Here is a 26,342-nt window from a genome sequence, read left to right as displayed (position 1 = left end):
ATTTTGTTATGGTGTTTTTAGCTCTTTAAACAGTCCCATCTTACTTGCAGCACTCTCATTCTGACCAAATACTAATTATCCGATATAATCTTAAAAAAAATGCAATTCAGCATCACTGACCCTCAATACAGGATCTCATTTTAATATAAATTGTACATTCCAAGATGAGGTTATCAAAGGGGAAACTGACAGCAAAACACACAGGAAAAAAAACCCACAACCCATCACTTCTGTCCAGAAATACTAGTAGTGACTACCATTTCACTGCACAGATTTAAAAGGGCAGAGAAACTCATCTGAATAAACAGCATTCTGCACCTCGTCACGTCCAAGTGCCTCTCTCTAAAAAGAGTGAACTTTATTAGCACGAATGGAGGAGAAGAAAACTACAGACCATCCTTAAGATGATGCAAATTTTATGGTACAACATTAAGGCTGTAGTTTCATCCTGTTGTCTTGATCGTATAGTGCTCCTATCCACTCTTGCAAGTCCCAGCTGTGTGCTCTGCAGCTACGTACTTAATACAGCTACACCAACACAGCCACTAAATGAGATGTTATGAATCACTGGACTCTAATTTTTCAGTTTCAAGAGTCAATTTAAAATCTGAATAACGCTTGAACTCCAGCTCAAATTATCTTGCTTTAAAAGCCCAACTAAAATGGAAACTACACTCTTAATGGCAGCAGGAAAGGATCCACTGCAAAACGCAGAATAATTGAATTGTTTCCACAAAAGGAGCCAGAACTACGTATGAAAAATATTTGAGTTTTAAAGCTTACACAACTCCAGTGTTACAAAATATGCCTAGAAAACATTGCCTCTTACTAAATAATCTCATAGCTTCAAAGTCTCAATATGCAACACCACTACACACTAACATAGTCTAAAATAAAAATTAAATAAAAAGCACACCAGTCAATTTTTTTTTTAATTGGCCCTATCTTGATTTTTGCAGAAATAAGCAAAACAGAAATAAACAAATTTGGAAGCGTACAGCATTCTTCTTGCCAGCATTGGACTGTCATGCACTTGTGCTAGTACTCTAGCTTCCAAAGGAAGGAGGCTTTTGACTCTTCTGCAGCCAAACAGAATGCACTGTCCAGAAAAATACACTTAGGATCCATGTTCTTTATGTTGTATTGGTTTTGGACTGGACTGCAACGATATTAATTTTTTTTTGGTAATTGCATAAAAAGTCAAAACTGCCGTATTTTTTCCTCTGAGAAAAAGCCCGCATGATAACCAAATGGGACACAAGAATTTCTCTAGAAAAAATACCAAGTTGCTGAAGTCTGAAGCAAAAAAAAAATCTCCTGACTGCATTCTAAATTGTTAGAATAATCTCAGTTCTTATTCTTTTCTCAGGCTTCAGGTTGAAAACAAAGCAGTTTAACAACCATTCTTCCATTTTCATTGAAGTTAAAAAGAGGATATTGGCTCAAAGCTTGACCATAATCTCCTAGGTTTGAATTCACCTATACTTAATTAGATCTGAATGCAACTGAGAAAAGTAAGAGCATGACTTCTTAAGAATAGAGATATTTATCCCCTCTACTATTTACTGTGGGGCAAACTATGGGTGTCAGCACCATTCCCTACTTTTTTCAGAAATCTGACCAAGGTACCCCACGCTGAGATGTCCGTCTCTTAGAGGTACAAAAGCTTTCCACTGTCATATGTGTTGCTGTGGGAATAAAACAAGCTATTGTCATCCCACTTATATTTTAAAATTACAAGGTAAAAGTATGTTGACAAGCAAATTAAAAACTTCTGACATCGTGAACATACTACAATGTTAATTTACAAAAGGTTGATATTCTGCAGAATTACTGGCAGCCCTTTTACACAGAATGGCAGCCCTTTATTTTTAACACATATTAACTATGTGGGGAACGTGAGGGAATGCAGGGGAGCGATCACCCATCTGTACAAACTGTTAGCATTAATTACAATCCATTAGATGCCATTTGCCAACAAATTTATCAGGCTGTCAGCTCTTTTTAGCGCTACTTTTCATTTTTTAAAAGTCCAAAGAACAAACAATGTAGAAACTTATTTTTTCCCCAGCAATTCCAATTTTAAACGAGGTTTAAAGTCCTAGCCCAGTCCAAGGCATCCGTTTTGTACTAAGTTCTGCTGCTGCAAACTGCTGCCCCCCCCCAACTCTCTCTAGCAGCTATTGAAGTCTATTTGGCCACCACAGCGCCTATCCTGTTCTAGCAAATCCCCATGCAGATTTAATACTTCATTGCGGGTGTTTTCCGTCACAGTAGATTTTCACCGTTTAACTCCTCATTAAAAGGCATGGCAGCATGACACATTTCATAAGTGAAGCATCTCTGCGACATTAAATGCGCCTATCATCACTGTGGGAAACTGATGTCAGCGCAGGCAAGGCCAAGACTAACTATAAGCAATCACCCCAAAGGAAAAGGAAAAGATGCTGCTTCCTCTGATATGGTACATGAAGGTAATGATTATGCATCCAGAACTCAAAGCCACCAAGGGCTCAGAAGAGCTCTTTGTTCATGTGTGGAGCATGTTACAGTCCACAGCTCACAAAATGAACCAAAGAAACAACCCTCGGAGAAAAACCATACAAAAAACATCCCCTGGTATTAGCAACTACTGTGCCACAGCCACTTCCAGCAGAAGCTGACTAGCATCAAGGCTATCTGAAACCTGACTTTCAGAGGAATAACAAAAAATGAGAAGAGGTGCAGCCAACAAACCAAGCTTTATCATCTGTGGCCCAAAGGGCCTCATGTCAGTAAGCAAAGTTTATAAAAAAAGCAGCCAGCTGTCTTGCAATTTATTTTTTTTTAATCCTCAAAATGGTCAGAATAGTGATGTGCACATGTGGCACGTCTCATTAATACTCATCATATGTGTATTCGTGCATCACACAGACCAGAGATAGATCTGATCCGCCATATGCCTCTTTTCAGACTGTAGATTTTATATACACACATTCATGTACCCTAGTATTTTGCCATACTATAGATCTGATAATATTCATCACCATCCTCAAAAACTGTGCTCTAAGAACACTATGTAAGAAACAGGTTATCATATATATTTACCTTCCTACTTTTCTTATAAGCGTCTACACTTCTCTTATTTAGAGAGAAGGAGGATTTAGAAGAATTTGTCTTATTTACATTAATTGTGTGTCTTTGGGGTTTTGCTTCCTCTGCTGTGACAAAAAGATGACACTGGAAATTAGGGAAGAAAAATCTTGTTCGTTACCAAAACCAGAATGTTTTGAGACACAAGAACAACACATAAGGAATCTTTGTCTAATTTAAACACTATGGACTCAGACAGCCTCAGGAAACCAACACAGAAAAGAGTAAGAGCTATGAAAAATTGAGGAGCGTTAAGAAAAACAAAACCAAAAATGAACTGTACATAACCCCAGACATACTAAGAAGTGACAGGTATAAATTATTCACAAATGAACTGATGAAACTTTTGTTCAACATAGAACAAAACATTAATTCCTGTGCAGCTATTCAATAGCTATACTTAGCAACAAATCATGGGATTGCTCAGTCTTAAAAATGTAAGTATTTTTAAATACTGTCAATTGTTCCAGAGGAAGCAGAAAAGACTATATTGAGAAAGCCTTATTTTGTAAGAAAGTGATACTAAAACAGATTTTGACTAATATGTTAAGATCAAAAGGAAAGCAGATGAACTCTTCAGAGTACCAAAATGCCCATGAGAAGAATCTCCTACAAAGCTTCTTCATGCACAAGGGAAATTCCCTGGTCATTACAAACATTTTTTTATTTGTGGAGGGTTGTCAGAATGAGCTCTTCTTATTTGTGGGAAGCGGCTTATAGGGGTTTTATGTGTGGGGTTTTTTTAGGTAGAGAACCTTTGTGGAAGGAGAGGCTATTCCGTATCTTTACAAAAATACACTTGATTATTCATTAAGCCCCATGAGAAGGTTTCACTGGAATGTAGGACTATTCAAAAAGAGGCATTCCCTGCTTCCAGAACATCTACCTCATTTCCAAAACTCTAAGGACTTATAAGAAACTTCTCAGATGCCGTAACTTCTCTGATCATGTCAGTACAGATAAGCTCATAACAATACTGGTTCCAGGACCAGAAGGATGCACAGAAGGTTAAACTGGTGAGCTGCTTAGCACAGACAAGAACAGTGACACAGTGAAGAGCATAAATTCTTTACCATCGTGTTTTTTTGGAAGCTGCCAAGTAATTAAATGGAACCCAATCCACAAAGCAGTAACTTGAGCACTTATCTCCTTCATTGAAACAACTGCAACTATTGTTCCTCAAAAACTCAGTGCAGCCTGACTTAACATACATGTGGGATACATAGACGACATATGGTTGCTCGGAAAGACTTACAAAAAAATAAGCAAGAGTTTCAGGGCTTTTTCTTCTTTTTTCTTTCCCTTCCCCCCACCCCATTCTCCCATACCCAAAATATGTGATGTGGTCACTTCAAGTGAAAGCCTGCCTAGCAGGAGATAGTACTCCATAGCTCTCTGGAACTACACCTTTATAGCAAACTTCCCTGCCTGCAGGGGCAAAACATGCTCAGGAGAATCACATGTGTGAATGCGCACACACACACAGACGGATGAGAAGAAGAAAAAATAATGAACTATAAAAAAGATACAGTGTCCATACCCTGGTAAGGTCCATGCCAAGTTTGAGTTGAGAGATGAGATGGAGAATTACACTACGTTGATCATCCATGACTCCTAAATCCTCCTCTTCATTATCTTCAGTATCTGTCATTTCTTCTTCAACTAGGATCAACTCAGAAGCTGAATGCTGAAATGAAAAGAAACATTACCATCTGGGCAAAAAGATAACAGTATGTTTTTTTCCACTGTATATGTTTAAAAATGGAGCTGTCTCAATGGAACCAAAGACAGGCTCTGTTAAAACCAAGCAAAGATACAAATTCAAAATAGAAAAATCCAGTGACGGGTTCACAGAGCATTTTGATCCTATCCTCAAAACAACTGTGGTAAGTATCAGATGCTAATTTACACATTATCTTCTCATATTTATATTCCAGTGATGCCAGAAAAAAATCATAGCATATTGAAGTAATGGGTCTTTATTTATTAAGTAGAAGTACACAGCTGAAAATGAGTCTTCAAGAATTTGTTTCATAAATCTCTCCAGTAAATATTCATGCTTCATATCTAGATGTTGCATGACCTGATTTCACACTGGTAGGGGTATTTTTTTTTCCTTTCCTCTATTCAACTTGCAAGTTACATACCTAAGAAAGTCGAGACTATTAACTGAAGGAGATAAAAAGATAACTATAATTAAAGTACACACCTCTGGAAAAAAAAAAAAAGGACATTAGAATTTGGGGGCTAAGGCAATGCCATGAGTCTTTATGACATTTGCAACACTAAGGTGCTTCGCAGCACAATAATCCCAACGCTGCCCAGTTTCCAGACATACAAGCTGAAGATCAAGAGAAAGGTGTCATGCCATCCTCCTTCAAGAGGAGCTTTAAAGCAGAAAGGGATAATGATTTGTGACATTTTATTTCTCTTCAGGGTTTACAATATATTACTAACAATAACCCAAACAGGTGGTAGTTACTTTGTTGAATTCATCAAAACCACTCAACAAGCCTTCCAGATATGTACTCGGGTAAGCTTTTTGTACTTAAAAAATAGTTGGGTTATGGAGCTGAAAAATTTTCAGCCCAGCATTTCATTATTCCCCAAGGATTCCAGGCTGTAAATGAGACACTACCTGCAAAAGTTAGCATTCCTTCATGCTAAATAGCATTTCTGCAGAAACAGCTAGTTCGTTACATAAAATGAGAAATTTTTCATCTCACTGTGAAAGTCTTTGCAACCAAAAAGTTTCATTAAAACCAGCTGATATTCAGAATTAGGTTCACCTCTCAGGTGAACAACAGCTTGTGTAAGGAGAGCATCCCTGAAATTTAGTTACTACACGTTTCCAAGATTTGAATAAAGTCTTTTCTCTGTCTCTTTTTTTTTTTTTTTTTTTTTTTTTTAAATAGTAAATAAATGTTTAGGTAGCTATTCCCAAAAGCATAGCTATTTGGTGAAATCCAAGGACACTTGAAAGACACTTTACTATTACTTTATTTAGAAAGTAGAATATGTAGATTACATAAAACAGAATCTGGTAAACTGTAACCTCAACAGCTTGGAGCTTTTCAAAAGGACAGAACCACACTTTCTTCTTCCCACTCCCTCAGAAAATAAAAAGATAGAACAATAAGCCCTTTCCTCCCAAAATGCACAGCATTATTATCCAACTGACGCCTTACTGACAAGTTCAATTAACACAAAACCTGACAACCTCACACAAAATTATCAGTCGGGGAGACATAAAGCACTGAAGCCTGGCTCCGTTGTACAGGCTACGATTCATTTGGAGGGAGCGTGGAAAAAGCAGTATCAGAACTTACAGTAGATGCTTCCACAGGAGGTTTCCCTTTGATCCAGCTTGACCTCATTGAGAGCACTGAGCTACCGAATAAGCACTGCTGCTTCTGTTACTGCCATGAACTGAGCTCGCGGCAAACAAGCTCCAGCAGGAATTAATAGCGCTAGAAAAAAAAGCAAGGGAACCTCCCCTCCTCACTCCCACTGCCTTTTTTTTTTTTTCTTTTTTTTTTTTTTTGGCTATCTGACAAGTTGGAGAGTGCGTGCCGGATGTCAATCTGCTCCTTGCGTTTCCAGTCACATGGCGTTGAGATCAGTGAGCTTAACTGCACACAGCTCCAACTGGGAAATGGGGCTGCTCTTTCCCAAAGGACATCCTGGTGGGCTGCTCTCCGGGTCGGGGTGGGGGGGGTGGGGAGGGCACGAGGGAAGGGGCATAGACGTGTGTGAATGTGCACGAGTGTGAGAGAGAGAGAACATGCTAGCAGGTAACATGCTTTCAAGTGAACAAATAACAGGTGTGTAACCTTTAGTTGTTAACAGCATCAGAAAATAAACAAATTGCACATCGACAAGTTCGCAGTCTAAATCATAAATTAAGAATTTACTTGTTCTCCTGAAAACTGCATGTTCAGCCACCGACAGAAACCCTTCTTTCTTTCCTGCTAGAATAGGTATTAGGCTTTCCATGCTTTTCAAAGCGTTACTAACAAAATAGCAACTGCCTCTCATTGCTACTCTACAAAACGTTCACGGTGAGGGCAAACAACCCTATAAACAATTTAGGTGCCCACGAAAGTAGGGTTTGCACTGTTTTAATTGAAGGACTTCCTGCTAATCAGGGAGGGTAAGTACAACATAACATTAGGATCAAGCGTGTTTAACAACCATTCTGCAATAAGGACTAGAATTTCTATTATCTTAACTCTCCCCTATTTTAAGAACATGTGCAAGGGCACCAAAAATCCCACAACTCTACTATTAGAGTTATCAACATACTAGTGGCCTTCAGTGCATGAACAATGACATCAGCTGTCTGCATCTTTTCTCACTTTCCAAGAAAATAAGAACTTAAGTAGCAGTTTACAATTTATGTCACAGGAACTGAACAGCAGCTGGCATCAGTAAAAGCAATATCCTTTCTGTATTTCCCTCTGTTGTCATTAGCTGTTCTAGGTAATTACTGAACTCCTTCTTAAGAGCACAGAAAATGGAATTTCTTTTTTAACTAATGCGTATTTTCTTTAAAAAAAACAACCATGTAAGCACAACTCAGGGTGTGTGGACACACAGCCACAAAACACAAAGCTACTGTATCTTTAAAGCGTCATAAAAGTCCAATCAGGTTTTTAATTCTTTTTATTTCCACCAAAATGCAGTTTAGTAGTAACCCACGTGTAAGCATTCAGTAGAATGCAAAAGATTATGGCAAGTGATTATCCTTTAATGGCAGCTTTTCTGAATTATCAGACACAGACATACATCTCCCCCTCCCCCCCTTAAAATATAATATATATAGGCAAGCAGTGATTTGTTCCATTCCTGTGTGGTCAGAGCATGTTGTAAAAGCTATTGAGCTGTGCACAGTTCAGCCTGGGAATGAACAGCACAGCTAGGCTTCAGTGCTGACCCCGAGAATCAAATACTGAACCAGTTACAAATAAGCACCAAAAAGGGGCTTATTTTTAAAATTATTTCAATCAAAATGAGTTTCCAACACTGGGCTGAAGCACCAGGATTTTTCAGAAAAATCTGAATGGAAAACAACAGGGCATTTCTAGAAATCCCGTGAAGGGATTCACTTCAAAGTTTAAAGGCTGAAGACATAAAAACACACGCCAGCAGAGATCCATTTTAAACAGGTCACTTCATTATAACTGAGTCGATTAATTTAGAGAGGTCATCTGCTGGGAAACGAAATGGATGTTCTAGTCAGCAGTCTTCATCAGAAAACACGCCAATTCTTTTTGAACAGATGAAACCTGTAAGGGAAAGAAATTGTTTCTGAAGGAAACATTCCGCATTTAAAAAAAATGTCTTCAGGAAAAAGCCATTTCAAAAAGTGTGGGACAGAATCACAAGAGTGGGATAGAATCACAAGAGTTAAAAGCCACATTTCTGTAAAAGGGCAAACCTGCCTCTGCTCTTCCAAAACATCTTCCACAAGTTAATTTTTCAAATTAACTGCTGTGCTGGAAATTTATTTTAGATAATTAGTTCAGCTATAAGGCCCACAGCTTGACTTTCCAACATACTTCACAAAACATATCATGCAACAGTACTGTCAAGCATGACATGGATCTCACCCCGTTTACTTGTTTGGGGTAGGGGGAAGAGAAAGGAATATACAGAATCACAGCATCATTTAGGTTGGAATGGACCTCTTGAGGTCATCTTGTCTCATATCCTGCTCAGGCACGGACACCTAGAACCAGTTGTCAAGGACCATGTCCAGCTAGGTTTTGAATATCTCCAAGGATGGAGACTCCACAACCTCTCTGGGCAACCCACACCAGCGTTTGATCATCCTCATGGTGAAAAAGCATTTTCTGACGTTCAGATTGACTTTCATGTGCCCATTGCCTCTTGTCCTGTCACTGGGTACTATTGAGAAGACTCCATCTCCCTGTCCTTCACTCCTTCCCATCAGGTATTTATACACGTTGGTAGGCTCCCCTGAACTGTCTCTTCTCCGGGCCAAACAGTCCCAGCTCTCTCAGCTTCTCCTCATGTGAAGGATGCTCCAGAAATTTCAAATTTCATCATTTTTGTGCACCTGTGCTGGACTCACTCCAGTAAGTCCATGCCTGTCTTGTACTGGGGAGCCCAGAACTGCATACAGCACCACAGATGTGGCCTCACCTCTGCCAAGTAGAGGGAAAGGATCACCTCCCTCCACCTGCTGGCAACACTCTTCCTAAAGCAGTCCAGGATGCTGTTGGCCACCTTTGCCACAAGAATGCATTGCTGGCTCATGGTCAATTTGTTGTCCACCAAGACCCCAAGGTCTTCTCTGCAAGTGTTGCTTTCCAGCCAGCTGGCCTCCAGCCTGTACTGGTGCAGGGGCTTACCCTCAGATATCCCTGGATGCAGGACTTTCCATTTCCCTGTGTTGAACTTGATGAGATTCCTCTCTGTCCAGCCTGCCAAGGTCCCTCTCAATGGTAGCACAACCCTCTGGCTCATCAGCCACTCCTCCCAGCCCCCCTACAAACTTGCCAGAGGGTGCACTCTACCCCGTCGTCCAGGTCATTAATGAAGATGTTGAACAGTATTGGCCCCAGTATTGACCCCTGGGGTACACCACTAGTGACTGGCCTCCAAGTGGACCTTGTACCAGTGATCACAACCCACTGGGCCTGGTCATTCAGACATTTAATCCACCTCACTGCTCACTTATCTAATCCATAATCTATCAGCTTGTCTATGAGGATGTTACTGAAGATACAGTCAAAAACCTTACCACGGTCAAAGCAAACAACATCCACACCTCCCCAAAATGCACCAAGCTAGTCGCTTCATTGTAGAGGGCTATCACGTCAGTTAAGCATGATTTTCTCTATGTAAATGCATGCTGACTACTCCTGATCATCACCTTGTCCTTCATGTATTTGGAAATGCTTTCCAGCATTAGCTGCTCCATCACAGGCCAGCCAAACTGCAGCTCCCCAGATGTTACCAGAACATCCCCAGATGTTCCTTCTTGCCCTTCTTGAAAACAGGGGTGAGATTTGCTTTCTTCCCGTCTCCATGAACCTCTCCTAAACACCATGATCCTTTAAAGACAATAGATAGTGGCCTTGCAATGACACTGGCTAACTCCCTCCATGCTCATAGATGCATCGCATCGTGCCCCATGGACATATGAATGTGCAGCTTAAGTGCTGCTTAAACTATTCCTCCTCCACCAAGGGTAAGTCTTCCTCCAATCTTTCCCTCTGACATCAGAGGCCTGGGATTCCTGAAGGCTGATGTCACCAGTAAAGATTGAGGCAAAGAAGGTGTTGCGTAACTCAACCTTTTCTCCACCATAGTAATAAGCAGAGACCATGTGTGTGCTGACAGGGACACACTGAGGATTTGTATAGGACTCATAAGGCAATTCTTCATATAATTGCACCAAAATATTCTAAGAGTTTTCATTAAGGCATGAAAAAGTTTTTATGTAGTACAAAAAGGACTGTAGTCAGGAGCAAGAGGATAAGTCTTAGGAACTTTAAACTATGTCTTTTTATCCAGATGTTTTATGATATTCCAAGGGAAGTAGTCCTGAAATCTTTTTACATTCAAAAAAATGCAAAAGATACTAAAAAAATAACACTGTACAAAACTTTTCTGCATTGAGAGAAAGACGGAATAACTTACTTGCAGGACTTGTTCAGAAGCAACATTAAGCAGAATTAGCATTTTCAGACTACGCAAGGATTGCCATATTTTCTGTAGAGTCACCTAATTACAATTAGTTCTACTAGTGCACATGAAAGTCAAAGGCCTCATTTTGATTTTCAGATTCCCTTCGTTAATGGTATAGGTTTGCAAGCGTCATTTACACTTTCAATTGTGTAACTTGAGAGCTTGCAAACAGGTTTTCTGTAGGTGTAAGATTAAATATAACTCTGTAAGGTCAGAGAGCTTTAACACATTTACACTAAGGTGACAAAATTGGCCCCGTAAGATTTTCACTAGTCTCAATACCAAAGTTAGAATTCTCTTCATAAAGCAGATATAGTAAAAATACCCCCAAAGTAGTAATATGTAATGAGCTGTTAGCTTCTTGCAGGGCTTGCCACCTTATCAGAATCTACAAAGCTGCAATAACTTGCATGCATCACTTGTCTTCTCTTCTTCCAGCATATACGCCTTCAAAATATTTAATTGCATTTACTGCCAGCTGTGGCATGCACCTGATAGAAAAACACGCAAGCTTACCGCACCCACGCCTCATTAGCAGTGATTTCTATCTCCAACGTAGCTTGTCCAGTAAATTGTACTAATTGAAACTATTTTATACACAGACTAGCATATTATCATATTCTTGTGGTGGGTTGACCCTGGCTGGATGCCAAGTGCCCGCCAAAGTCGCTCTATCACTCCCACTCCTCAGGTGGACAGGGGAGAGAAAAATATAAGAAGGTAGGTTGAAATACGGACAGGGAGAGATCATTCAGCAACTACCATCATGGGTAAAACAGACTTGACTTGGGGAAATTAGTTTAATTTATTGTCAACCAAATCGGAGTAGGATAATGAGAAATAAAACCAAATCTTAAAAACACCTTCCACTCAACTTCCTCTTTCCCAGGCCCAACTTCACTCCCGATTTATCTATTCTCTACCCTCCTCCCCCTGAGCGGCGCAGGTGGACAGGGAATGGGGCTTGTCGTCAGCTCATCACACGTTGTCTCTGACGCTCCTGCCTCCTCACATTCTTCCCCTGCCCGAGCATGGGGTCCCGTCCCATGGAAGGCGGTCCTCCATGAACTTCTCCAACATGGGTCCTTCTCACAAGCTGCAGTTCTTCATGAACTGCTCCAATGTGGGTCCTTTCCATGGGGTGCAGTCCTTCAGGAACAGACTGTTCCAGCGCAGGTCCCCCACAGGGTCACAAGTCCTGCCACCAAACCTGCTCCAGCGTGGGCTCGTCTCTCCTGGGGGTCACAGACTCCTTTGGGTGCATCCACCTGCTCCACCGTTGACCTCCATGGGCTGCAGGGGGACAGCCTGCCTCACCATAGTCTTCACCATGGGCTGCAGGGGAATCTCTGCTCCAGCACCTGGACCACCTCCTCCTCCTTCTTCACTGACCTTGGTGTCTGCATAATTGTTTCTCTCACACATTCTCACTCCTCTCTTCCAGCTGCTGATGGACAGCAGTTGTTTCCCCTTCTTAAACTTTGTATCCCAGAGGCGCTACCATGGCTGCTGACAGGCTCAGCCTTGGCCAGCAGCAGGTCCATCTTGGAGCTGGCTGGCATTGGCTCTATCGAACATGGGGGAAGCTTCTATCAACTTCTCAAAGAAGCCACCCCTGTAGCCCCCTCGCTACCAAAATTGTGCCACACAAACCCAATACAGCTGTGAAAGCAGGAGTAATTCCCATATAGAAAAATGAAATTAAAACAATAGAAATGAAATAGAAAAAATTCATTTTACTTCAACCTAAATCTTGAAACCAACAAAATACTCAAGACACATTTACTTCAAACCCAGTCTAAAGACTGAAATCATAATCATCATCCATGCATTTCTCCTCTAGTTTCCAAATGCATTGTCATCTACAGATTAGCAACTTTAAGCTTCACTGTAAGGTAGTAACACTTTCTTTTTTAAATATCCAATAAGCTCCTATATCTCTTTATATAAGCTTTTCTACTCTTCAAGAACAGTTCAAATAAAACAAAATAGAAAAAACTCTTCTCAACATTTACCACAACACCATTACACAATGTAGCAGAGGAAGGCGAAAAGAGGGTTTGAAAAGCTGTGGTAGAGTGAACTCAGGTCATTGCTTGAGCCCTGGCCTCCATCTTACTGTAGTGTTATTTATGCCTTGCTCCTGGTGACTGATCATTGCAAAGAAAGAGTAGATTAAAGACAAAACCTCAAACACACTGAGATCCCGTACACCCATTGTAATCCATACACCTGGATACCAAAGTTCCAGTGACTTCCAAAGAGACTTAAGGCTCCCCAGTGCTCAAAGTTTGATTTTTTTTAAAAAGAGACTTAACAAGTTCAGAACCAAAGCAGAGCTTAAATGGAGAATTTAGAAAGCAAAACTTAGTACAGCCCATACATCTCAATTTCATCCTGAAAAAGTTCTCTTAAAGGTAGCAAAATAGGTGGCTCAAGTCAGATGATTTTCTTCATTTACTCTGAATATTTCAGAGGAGGAGCTGTCTCCTCTACTGCCTTTGTCAGTAGCTTTTGCTTTAATTGCTGGGAAAATTTTTGCCATAGTATTAATATGCAAAAAGTCTACCACCTCAAGGGGGAACCCACCCACCCCCAAACCCCAAAGCACACACACCCACTGTCACACTTTTCCTAGTATTCAATCATTACAGCTTAGATATAACAATGATGAACCAAAAATGAAGTTAAGATACCTTAAAATATCAAAGCAAGTAACAGAGGATGACAATCAAATGAGAAGGATCTTACAATTAAAAAGCAAGCGCACTTATACACAACAACATGCTACTGTCATCTACATACAGATCCAATTGGCAAGAGAGTTACTTTCTCCGTCACACAACTGGATGAAGGAAAAATGTGGTAATAGGCAGATTGTCTACTTACCTTAAATTATGTATACCAAGAAAAATAATCCAGGCACATCTATCTGGATATATAAGTAACTGCTGCATCTGGGTTGTTTAGAGTGTGAGAGTGGGGTCAAAGCTTCTATGTAATCCTGGATACATTGTTCATCATTGATAGGTCAAAGCATAGAATATTTGGTAGAAAAAGCTTGCAACAGGAAAGAATGTCTACAAAGTGCTCAGAAATTAATTTCTTATCAAATTTCCTATTTGTGTTTGGTAATTCAGGTCTCCACAGAAAATAAAATTCTTCAAATTAGGACTATCAACAATTAAAACATCTCATTTTTTTGTGTATGGGTAATTTATATACATTTTGTGGTTTGTTGTTTGGGATTTTTTTAATTGAATATGCTAAATACATTGGACGTTCAGAAAATCTCTCCAGCTAGGGTCAAGTGCAAGGATAAAAGGGTGGCAATGCGAGCAATCCATCTATCCCACAAGATTAATTGGATACAGCACATAACAGCAGAGTCATCAAGTGAACCAAGTAATACCTAGCTCTCTTTAGGACATCCTTCCTTCACTGCGAAGCAAGCAAGCAAAGTAGAAATGCATCTTGAACCTAATACTTCGTAAATATAGACAGGCTGACATAGAGATGACGCAAGCACAGAAAATAATCACAAACCCTGTATCTTAGGTGACAAATAGGTCTGCAATCTTTTTTCTTCCCAACAAAACCAATCTGCCAGGCATCTGGAGGCAAGCACATTATATGGATATTCACTATTTTGAGAGCTTTACTATTCCTTTTTTTTAATGTTTTGCAGTACTATCTCCGGGAGCAGAAGTCTTTTCATCCTTAAAGAACAAGCTACGAAAGCTTCCTTTTCCTACACTGTAGATGCATTTAACTCTGACATGTGACCCTATTTAGGGGTAAACATAACAATATAGCAGTGATGAGGACCAGATAACAAGAGATTTAAGAAGAAAAAGGGTTGGTTTGTTGCTTAAAGAATAGGAAAAAACACATGTAACATGAAACAAAGCACATCTATGCCTATGTTGCAGTATAGCCTGTGTAAGCCTTCAGAAAAAATACTAGAAACTAACCATGAAAGTGATAATGTTTGAGAATAAAGAATCAATCAGTGACTTAACATGCTTTTAAACAGAGATCCTCATTTAGGTTACCTACAGCACTGTAACCCTGTTACACACCACAATAATGTTTGTTGGAAAACTTTTTCACATGTTTGTATCTTCTTCATAAGACAATTCCTCTTGCAAATTTCGATTTTCATAAATTTAAGGTAGTCAGTTCTGAAAATCCGCTGAAAAGCAGCTAATTCCCAAGCACAGACTCCACAGGAAAAGACTAAGTACCAGCACCAGTCCACACATCTTGTGAGCACCTTTCATGAAATGAGGGCTACTGAAGTACAGCATTGTTTAATCTGAATCCTAAAACACAAGAGGACTTTGCAGTATTGCATAAATTCAGTAAGAACTGGGAATAAATATTTTTCATCACTGGTATCAACAGAAACGAACAGCAACATGAGACTACAAAAAAACATGTGCAAAGAGAAAAGCCCCACGGACTTGTCCTAAATTGAAGCAAAAAAACCTTGAAGGCTAGCATAAATCACAACAGTAAATTTTATGCTAACCTAAAACCACAAGAAATACAGTATCACATCATAAACAATTTTAACAAAACCTGTTCCTAATGCAATACAGATACTAGTGAAGAATGAGTTCCTGAAAGATATTCGGTTTTGGTTTTGACAATCAAATTTTTTAGAAGCAAGATGGCTATAAATACAGCATCTGACACTATCCAAAATAAGTTACTCGTAATTTACAAGCTTACAAACCACACAGCGTGGCAGGACAGATTCCCATCACTGGTCAGGCAGGACTTCAGAGATTGTGATGGATCTGAAAGTCACATTTATAACTTTTGGGGAGCTAAAGACAAAAGATTGAACTGAGCTGCAGGTTGGTGAGGGAGACTAACATGGAGGGAAAGTATGGCAGAAGGCTATACTCTCCATACCTGTATATTAATATATATATATTATGTATAAATAATGTATAATACCCTGTATTAAAAGAGATCCTCTCTTGAATGAGATCATTGGGGAGAAACCTGAAGAACCAGGAGCAACTTGCCTCATAACCCCACAAAGAAGGGAAAGACAAACACTTTTTGGTAAGGGACCCAGCAGGTGATCTTAGTCTCCCACCAGAGGGTACAGCACAGCCCACTGATAAGGAAAGGCATCATACTCAAACGAACCTTTGCTCCCATTGATAAAATCCCTAGAGAAACTGCAACAATTTGCGCAGAGAGGTTGTTGAACCTCCACTGTTGGTGGTGTTCAAGACTTGACTGGACATGACCCTGAGCAAGGTGACCTGAGCAGGGTGTTGGGCTGCAGGACCTCCAGCGGTCCCTTCCAAGCTGGAGTACTCCATAATGATTCTGCTTGCAAAGCCCAGCAACTGAAAAGCTAGGAAGGAACAGAACTGAAATAATTCAGCCCACTGTAATCCTCTTTTATGTCGCTTTGTATGCTAGCTAAGCAAATTTATGACAGAAAAATGCTTCCACAATAGTCAATAATATACCATTCACATATGCAAAGAGGGCACAAAAAGATAGACAACTACAAATGTAACCTTTAGAATCATCTGGTCTTGCAATACTAATCTATATGTAAATCCAGTTGTCACAGTGCTATTTCTTGTATGCAATATCACATGCCAGCGTATTTGTAAAAGGAAAGAAATGGTAAAGGCATGGTAATACAAACAGTATCAACAATCGTTCCTCAATGCAACGCACTTATTAAACCATTCTGACTCTTCCTGCAATTTCTTGTCCCATCCTCCATACACATTCCCATTGTGGCCACACACACACAAAATACAAAATAAGGAAAAAAAAAAAAAAGACAGGCTCCAGTCTTGCAAAAGAAAAATAAATCATTATAAATCGTACCAGGAGAACATTCAATGTGCATGTGGAACAAACTGAGCCTAGAAGATTGTCAACTTTTATACAGCTAAATTCTTGAGGCCAGTGGAACTCTCCACTTGAAAAGCTTCTAAGATTTGTTCTCAGGCCTGATGAATCGCTTGGTCCATCTCAGACTGAAGACAACTGTGCAGTCTCTCTACACTATAATGTGGAAGAGTCCTGCCTCTCCCATCTTCTCCTTCCAACTCCTCCTCTGAGACAAAGTTTTATAATTAAATACTTTCAACGCAGCTGTTTCCACATTCCAGGCTTTTCAAATAAAGAATCACTAGAATTCATCATCACAAGCAGAAAATGATATTTTCTCCTACCAAGACCAGATGGAACAGCTGAAGCCAGTTTGGATGGTGCTTCACTGAGCAAGATAAAGCAATTCCAACCCGAGACAAATACTTGTTGTAAGAGAGTTCACCCCAACTTACTAAAGTCTAGCGAAGTTATTGACTGTTTTAATGAGATGGGTAAGCCTACTAATGAGCAGTATTGCCAAACCCACATGTATAAACATACTAAGAAATAAAACTGACAGCACAACGCAAATCAATTGTCACACAACAAATCAATTAGCTCACAATCCTGAAATAAAATTAACATTGGCTTCAGACTTTGTTTTGCAGAGGGCACAAGTTTTATAATGAACAGATTAGGCAATTGATCCATTTTAACTCAATTTTTAAGCTTTACTGCAAGGGAACCCGAGTTCTTTATATTCCAATGATTAGTTTTCACTGAATTTAACTGTTAATTATGGAATGCCACATGAACCAGAGCCTCAAGTTTATTCAAATTAGATGCAAATTTTGTATTAAAGCTTCATATTTTTATTTTAAGCAGAATATTACTCTCAAATATATTAGCAGCTGGAATACATGCATTTTGGAGGTGAGAGTGAGTCAAAAAAATGCAATGGCTTTGGCTGGAGTTAAATGTTATTAATTATTTGCATAAACAGTTTTATTAGAGATTGTTTGCTGACAGAGTAATTATTCCAGAAAGCTAGCAAAAAAATAAAATCAAAATTAGCTAGATTATCTTAGTCATTGTCAGCCCCGCTGCAGCAGGCTTAGGGTCATTTAATTCTACTTTTAGTGTAATTGTACATTTAATCCTTAAATATACCTCCCTTGATTATCCTTAAATATACCTTCAATTGATTATCTCAGATTTCATTTTTCAGATGGTCTGCTAGTGAATGGATTAACTGGTACTATCTTTGCCTAGAGATTAATTTATCTATCCAGGTCATTACAGGCCATTTACTGCGCTCTTCGGCCCAAAAACTACTTAATCATGCAGAAGGCAAAAAGCAGAGCACATTGAGAAATCCTGTAATGTCTGTACTAAACAGTGAAAAGGGACTCTCTGTAATACTGCAAATGTTACTTTCACACGCTGATATGCTCTCTTTCCATTACTGCACTTGTGGCTAGCACAGTATGTTCATCGCCAAACTGATCTCCCAACATCAATTACACAGCTTTATGTCAAGTACAAAACGGAACTAGGAAACACTAGGAACAATTTAAACTAGCAAACAATCCCCAGTCCTGGGAAAGTCTGCTGAGACACAGCTATATAGAGAAAAGGTAATACCAAATTAGAAAGCATTTCTTGTACCCAGCTTAGTTTCTAAAATTGCAGGAGTGCTTTTAAAATCATTTCTTAGCATCTTGACATTCCGTAATAGCTCTGAAGGCTATTATATCCTCTGTAAAGGATGAAGCATCGTCATATTAGGACGTATACTAACCTAGAGATAGAAAACAACTTCAGCTTGAAAGTGACTATCGTCTGAAGAGATTGGACAAAAACACATGGTCTTTTAAAATTAAGAACTAAAAAAATACAGTACACCCTGTAAATAGCACAGTTCCTTCTTACAGTTGAAAACATCAAGGTTAAGATCATCTAGGGGACCAAAATATGTTTAATAACCTGGACTTGACTGCCCTTGCAATCACTACCACAATTAAAACCTGGTTTAGCAGTTAGATAATCAGAGCTAAAGCCTCAATCCTACAGAGCTAAAACTTCAATCCTATTAAAAAGACACTTCAACATGGAGCATGCGTACAGCTTCTCATGCGCACAAGCAAGGGAAAGTTAGGGACAGGAAAGCAGAGAGAACGCACAGACACCAGATCCGCAGGATGGAAAGAATCAGCTGGCATGGCATTTTAAGGCATAAAAATCACACGAAGAGAACTAAATCACAAATGTAGATATAGCATGATTTTCTAATCATCCTTAACTAAACTGTTAGATCAACAGAAGATTATTCCATCCTTCTCAGGTCCTGTGTAAGAAGAGCCTGTTTCCCATTTATATTTGCCTGCCGGGGGAAGCATTTGGCCCGCAGTTACATTTTTTCAGCTCAGAAGGGGAATTCTAACACCCAAAATGACAATTATTTGAACTGGAACAGTAGCTCACACATGGAAGTGATTCACACCTTTATTCTACTTAGGCACCAAGTTTACTACAACTGAATTTACTATGAGACTCAATATTTTAAAACTAATCAATTTCAGCATTTGTTGAAAGGAATCTCAAAATTACAAACTCTTAAATGAAGGAAGCAGGGTCCCGTTTACCACACAACAGACGCAGACCAAGTTCATGTCACAGCTCTGAAGAGTGTACTCTGGCGTATTCCATACCAAATTTGTCCCGTTCGGCTTTAAGGGAAAAACCCTAAATAGTATCTTGAAATTATAACATAGCTTATGCCAAAAACTCCAAAGTGGTTTGGTAGGAGAGGCACAAAAGTATGTTATATCAACTCACATCAGATGGAGAATAGTTCTGTCCAGCTCAGCCCTTATCCCTGCTTCCACCTGATGTTTCAGGTGGACAGAACGAAAAAAAATCCAAAAAAGGAAACTTGTACCTCCAACCATTAAAAAAAAAAGTGTGAAAAATAAAGAGAAAAAGGTGTTTGATCCGGCATTTCACTGTCAGGTGTTACTTCTTTCAGTGAAGATAACAGGCTTTAACTTCATGTTGTCCTATATCACAACCCTAAAAGAAAACTCATCTAGGAAGATGAAACAGCAACATCAAGAAAGGACATGATAAAATAGGCAAGGAATACACAAGAAAATAATCTCTGCCACAAAATCTTGTATTTTCTGAACTAGCTTAAACAATATCTCAAATGATATCCCTGCATTTGGAAGCTAGAAACGCCCTGAATAACAAAAGCCAGTGAACACCAACACATTATCTAAAGAGAAGAATCTTTAGCTGCTACATTATTTCACCAGGGAAGAGAATCTGCATTCCTGAAACCCTGACAGTGCAACAGACCAAAAAGAAAGATTTTACATTAGTTATCTATGGCATCAAAACTCAACACCAGAACTTACTACATCCCTCAAGAATGCTTAAGCATTCAAAGAAAATTGCATCAGATGAGCCTTGTTATTCCAGAGGAGAATTATAAAGATCCACGCTTCTTCATAAACATACAAAAACCACGGCAGAGAAGAAGTCATTGGTTTGTTAATGATGTTGCTTAATACACTGCTGCAAAGTGTCTACATGCTGTGCTGAGAATTAACACAGCTGTCACTAAAGACATTCAGCCACTTGGTCATGTTGCCAGGAAAGTGCTGCCACTGGCAGCCTGCTATATGGGAAAGATTCCCCAGCAGTCATCCCTCTCCCCAGCCCAACATAACAAACATCTCCGTTTTCTTTTCAAAATCACTGCTGATGTACATACCTAAAATTATCTTTTCCTTATAAATAACACTCTATAATATAAGCAGCTGAGTTGGTTGTTCCTCAAGGGTACTAATTTAATGGCTTTTTCTATTTCAGACTACAGGTCAATTCACAATTTGTTTGGTCAGTACATCTACTGTATTACGCTGAGCGATAGCGAAAAAGCTCTCTCCCATTCCTTTGGGGTATAACTTCTGACTAAGAGATAGAAGTTATGTCATAAAAGGTACAGATTTTTTAAAATAAAAATCCAGAATCCAGTCAAAGAAGAAACTGGTACTAACTTTGATAATCACTCTCTTATAACTTCTGTAAAAGCAAGGCTCACTTCTTTTGGCAGGTATATTCTGAAAGCTGAGCCCCATTAATACACTACAAACTTCCTCAGAAAAAAGGATCATCCAGTGCCCAATTTGGGGTTTTTTTAAACAAAAATCATTAAGAGAAATAAGCTTCATCTGAATGACACTTGTGGATTCCTCTTTTCTTCTACATTTAAAAGAAGCTACCAGATAAAAAAAGAAATCAGGGTCTTCAATGTCAAAAATTTGTCAAACAATGACATCTAGATGCATCTGTGCTCATGCCACCACAGCTATTAACAATAATAAATCTGGACTACGAAACAAGTGGGGTGTGACAATTTGCAGTTGCTTTTATATATAATCACACATCGTAAGTAATTAGGCACAGTCAGTGCTTTTATACCTTTTAAAATGAATTGGCTAGTTAGTGCCAAACCTAGGCTCCTGCCTTGGACACACAACAGGCCAGAATAAATTTAAAAATATGCTTAAATCCTGCACACAGAATTGTTAAAAGTGTGTTAAGTCAAACACCTTTGATGACTTTGTGGGGTGTCAGACATCATCTCCAGGGTGACCATCTGGCTCAGACAGCATCCTTAGCAGGGTAACAGTTATGCTGCTCAGAAGATTTTTCTCTTCTCTGAAGTCTGTTCTCTCACCCTCCCTTCTCTTGTCACAACACCAAGAAGCTCCAGCTTCCTGTTTGACACTTCACTCAGCTTGGGACAGCTGGGCAGAACCTGCAGTACTCAAAGAAAACTTCATCTCCTCTTCCAGAAAAGGATCTGACCACAGCAGCCAAGAGGTGTAGCCTCTGGGACAAGGCATGACAACTCGCTTGATCTGAAGATGAACATGAAACACAAAAGCTCCAACTTACGTTAGATGCAACTCTTCACCTCTTCCACAATTCAGGCTTTGTGCTTCAGCCCTCCAATGGGGCATTGATACCTTAATCAACATGATCAAAACTGAAAAAATGTATCAGCTACATTTAAACGAGCACTTCAAATCGACGACATGAAGTACAAAAGGACTCAGTGGAAGGGAAGATGTAGGTTTGGAAAGAGCTTCCAGGAATGAATCCTGATTCAGGCCACTTTCTTGGGGCAAAACCAAATTTCTGCTTAACAAACTATATTACCATACAAAAATTACATGCATCAGTCCTGATGCTTCTTGTTGGTCTATCAGTCCACAAACTTCCACTTACTGCTTCTGCCAAAAACACCATCTTCAGCTGAGCTTTTTAGAACTTAAAAATCTTATTTATTCTCTTTTTCTTTTTTTTTCTTCTTTTTTAAGGGCTAGCGCCCCAGGGCTTCCAAATGCAAGCCGCTGATTTCAGGAAGATTGCGCACAAAGCACTGAGGACTCTGTACTACAAACTCTGCTATGCTCCCTTGTTTATATCCAACTCTTCAAGGGTACTCCCTTCTCAATAAATCATGAGTTCCACAAGCAAAGCAGTATCTCAAGCCACACGCGCAACTCAGTATTTCTCATCAGCAAGCGAAGGGGAGGAGATTGGACTTTTAAAAAAAAAAAAAAAAAAGGTAATTTAAAACAAGCTGTAAAGGCTCAACTCAACTGCAAAATGATACCCTGAGATGAGTTAAATCAGCTCCTGCTCTTTATGTTTTTGCTGCAAAGCCCATGTTTCCACATCCCATTTGGCTTTACCAGGCCAAAAAAACCCTAATGAAACAAATTGCAGGCTATCAGTGAGTAAAGAAGTAACTCCCAAAACAATATTCTTAAATAGCCTCTTGTCTTAAAAACATACTATAAGAACTGCAGTTGGCTTATCTGAAAAAGAAATTACACAACCTCCTAATAAAAAGCAATTACAGGTAATTTAAACATTGTGATTAATGGACACTAGGAGTAACAGAATTTGAAATTACTTTCTAAAGATAGATCTGGAAGAGGACCAAAATAACACGTAATACTAAAAGAAAAATAATCTGGTTTATCCTTGGATTTTTTGAACTATACTCAATTCAAGATACTACAAAAGAACTGGAAAAACAAACAACTTTATTGATGTCCCCAGCCATTACACATTTTGTTAAAGGTGATATAATTTAAGCCATTCCAATTGCCAAAGAGCATTCATTAGTAGGGAAGGGTTTCTTCAGCTCTCTCAAAAACTTCCTCCCAGTTTTCCAGGTCTCACATGTTCCCCTACAATCTGTGGGGTCTCAGAGTGAAGTGTTTTCCTGGTGGGCAGCACTGGTAACCGAAGCAGACAGTAGAAGCTGGAGAAGTTTGGCATGGTGAGATGTGAGATTTCAGTGCATGAGATGCCTGATACGCAGCTGTGAGCCTCCTCAAAGAGTCGATGCTTCAGAACTGCCCTTTACCAAGTAAACGCCACAAAAGCACAAATCAACAGGCTGGAGCAGGATAATGTGGACAAGTTCTGCCCATAATTACTTAACAGGAAAAGGGGTCAGAAAATAATATAGTTTTCAACTATATTATTTTTTCAACTCAAAGAGACACCAAAGAGAAAACAGCAACATGGAAGAACAAGTAGCAAGCAAATGGTATGGTCCTAGCGCCTCCTGTCTATCTCAACCCAGCATAAAAATCAAACAGCTTTTTCTGGTGACAGAAAATAGAAATGGGTACTGACAGTCTGTTAATTGCTTTTACGACTAGAAAAGAGACTGTACACTTGCCACAGCCCACTGTCCAAAGTACCTCAGAGAGGCAAAAGCACACACCAATATCATCAATGTATTTTTCTAGTTTTGAGTGCACTTTTGCACGCAACTTAGCATTTTCACAACTAATTTCAAACAAAGAGGATACTATAAAAAAAATAAACCAAGTAATTAATAAAAGCATCCACCATCATACATGGTTGACATCTAACCAACGTCAAGTCTCAGGTACAACAGAAATGGCCTACAGAGACCTAGCACGCTTACCTCTGTATTTGGCTGCAGCGCCTGTCCATCCTGGGCTGCAGATGGTACTATCGCCCATGTAATGTTGGCACTAGCAGATGATAAGGAGCTGAGGGCACCATTTTTCAGTTGCTCTGTGGAGTGTGACTTGGGCCCAGGCCATCCCAGGATACCTTCTGAAGCAGAAAATGAGGGTCAACTTACAAGAGACAGATTACAGATTTCTTCCATTCATCTCATCATTCTACTAATATAAATGAATTGCTATCTCTTCTCTGCTTCCATGCAGTTTTACTTCAGTAACAAAATACTTTAGCATCTTTTATGCCAATTTATCTGTGATAAGTACTTTTTTTAAAAAAGTCAATGAAGGAAGATTTTAAAATGTTACTCCCACCACCAGACAGAATTATACATGAAGACTGTACAATCTGGCACACCTTGGTAATTAAGAAAGCATTTTCTATCCACTGTTTTCATAGTTACGAAGTTATCCAAGCAAACACTCCATTTCTTCTGCCTGAAATCAGGGTTTTAAGCTTAGCAGCTGTATTTTATTTCTCTCTGTACTGTTAAAAGCTCTTTCTAGATTAAGTGCCGAAATGCTCTACTGGTCCCAAGACCACGGTTTAAAAGCGGTCTATTAGAAAGATACATATTAAATATGAATCAGACAGAACTAGATATCAGAACAACCCTTATTTCTGGGGGCACCTGATTTCAAGGATGGGACAGTATTTAAGGATGCCCAAGACAGAAAGAACAATCAGCTAAGGCGACTGCAGGGTTGTTCCTGCCTTAATGCTCTAAAACATCAACATTCAAATCAGTAGCCCTCAGCATAGGGCTTAAATTTCAGCTATTAATTACACACTGCTATAAAATGCATAGATATGGATGAGAAAATCGCAGCTCTTCAGTCATTACCATCATTTGTGTATGAAAATACAATTAGTGCCATTGGGAGGATCTCCTCTCATCACTGACAACTTTTTAAGATGACCCAAATCAACACAATGTACATTAAAGAACATGCCATTTCTATTCTCCCTATCACAAAGGGTCACCAGAGGTTGCCTCCTAATTAAAGTAAATGGTTTGATCTGGTGAGGTAATCCTGTGTAATATTATAAATGGGCCGCAAATTCTATACCTAACCTCTTACCAAATTCTAAAGATAAAATAATCACAGAACATTCCTCTCATCCAAAATGGCATTAAATTATGATGACATGACAGGAGTTCAGGCCTACTTGCTTAGCATGATTTTGTGGCACCATCTTTTGCTGAGGAAAGCATAAGGTAATAGTTAAGTATAAAACGATTTTCAAAAATCTGAGTAACCAACAAGGGAAAAAAACCCCGCTTTTTTTTTTTTTTTTTTTTTAAATGTGTATTTCACACAATGACTCAAATTTCCCATTGCCAAGGGGAGAACATCTCTATGGCTCTGCTGTCAGGCCACATACTGCAAAGCTTTCTGGGTTTCAATGACTTTGAGGATTATGCCAGTAGATGTTGTAAGTCCTGGTCAAGTTATGTGAACCATGTGAGAGAAAATACAAGTATGAAACAAACTGTTATTTTGTTGGATTGGCTCTATACATTGGTCCTACGCGTCAGGAAACTAACGTCTGCCTCCATTCCAAAGATGGAGTTAAATCAACACATGCTGTTATAGTATACGTGGCAAGGAATGAAGAGTGCAGTGACTGTAGTCACGGTATCTCTTCGCTTGCTCCTCAGGTCTTGAGCGATTTGCTGACAGGAACAAAGGATAACCCCAGACCCCTCAAAACAAGCTCTGATTCAGAGGATCATCTGAAGATTGTTTTGGCACATCCAAAATGGACTCTCGCTGCATGGGAGGAAGGAAGTGTACCATCAGCACGAACAATAGAACTAAACTGGAAAGTTTCAAATAAAAATGTTGGTTCCTTGGAAGGAATTCGCATGTCTGTAAACCGTTAAAAAATTTTTACTCTTTTTGATGTTAATTAGTACAGGTTTCAAAGAGGGGGAAAAAAAAAAAAGCAAGAAGTTAAAATAAACTTCCTTCACTTTTGAATAACCACAAAGAGTCCTATGGAGCGTGCCTATTCTTCTCGCTCTTCATTACTTTGTAGTAACAAATCTCAATCTATTTTTCTGTTTCTCCTTGTCAGACAGCTGAATATTGGATTATTGATGCTGTTTTCCTACTACAGAGAGACTAAAAAGAATAAAAAAATTGAGCTGACTTCTCTTTATGCCAATCTTTGAAAATAAGTCATCCGATCATTTCCTTGGGGTATTCCGTTTTCTCTTTGCACACACAATCTATTTGGGCTTCACTGTAAACAATTATTTTTTTTAATTAATATATTTTTTAAAAATTTAATTTCTGTAAATAAGCATAAGAAAAAGCTCTGACTTGAATAAATGCTTTGCTTCAGGGGAAATGTTTAAGCATGAACATTTACTTTATTATCATCACTTACATATTTTTAAAAGCACTTTAAGACTGTGTTGTCTTCAGTACAAACACACCATAAAAAGACTATTTACTTCATCTTTCTCCACACATTTTAGAGACTCTCTTACAGAAATAGAAACTGTTAGAACTATGGAAGCATGTTTTTCCACC

The 26,342-nt window shown here is 39.1% G+C and overlaps 1 protein-coding gene across 2 annotated transcripts in view; it reads right to left on the bottom strand.

Annotated features, from left to right (window-relative positions):
- The window catches only part of OSBPL10 (oxysterol binding protein like 10), a 117,883-nt gene that overhangs the window by 17,897 nt on the left and 73,644 nt on the right, over nt 1-26,342 (bottom strand). Inside the window, exons 6-7 of one of the 2 annotated variants that reach the window (XM_054193432.1) lie at nt 23,738-23,889; nt 4,673-4,819 (exon numbers count right to left, since the gene is read on the bottom strand). In XM_054193432.1, the coding sequence (XP_054049407.1) occupies nt 4,673-4,819; nt 23,738-23,889 (299 nt within the window). Of the gene's footprint in view, nt 1-4,672; nt 4,820-23,737; nt 23,893-26,342 lie in introns of both variants that reach the window. The other variant, XM_054193431.1, reaches the window with a different exon arrangement.

The sequence above is a fragment of the Rissa tridactyla genome, chromosome 2 (genome assembly GCF_028500815.1).
Source record: "Rissa tridactyla isolate bRisTri1 chromosome 2, bRisTri1.patW.cur.20221130, whole genome shotgun sequence".
NCBI classification, from domain to species: Eukaryota; Metazoa; Chordata; class Aves; order Charadriiformes; family Laridae; genus Rissa; species Rissa tridactyla.
This window is presented reverse-complemented; position numbering and strand designations above follow the sequence as displayed.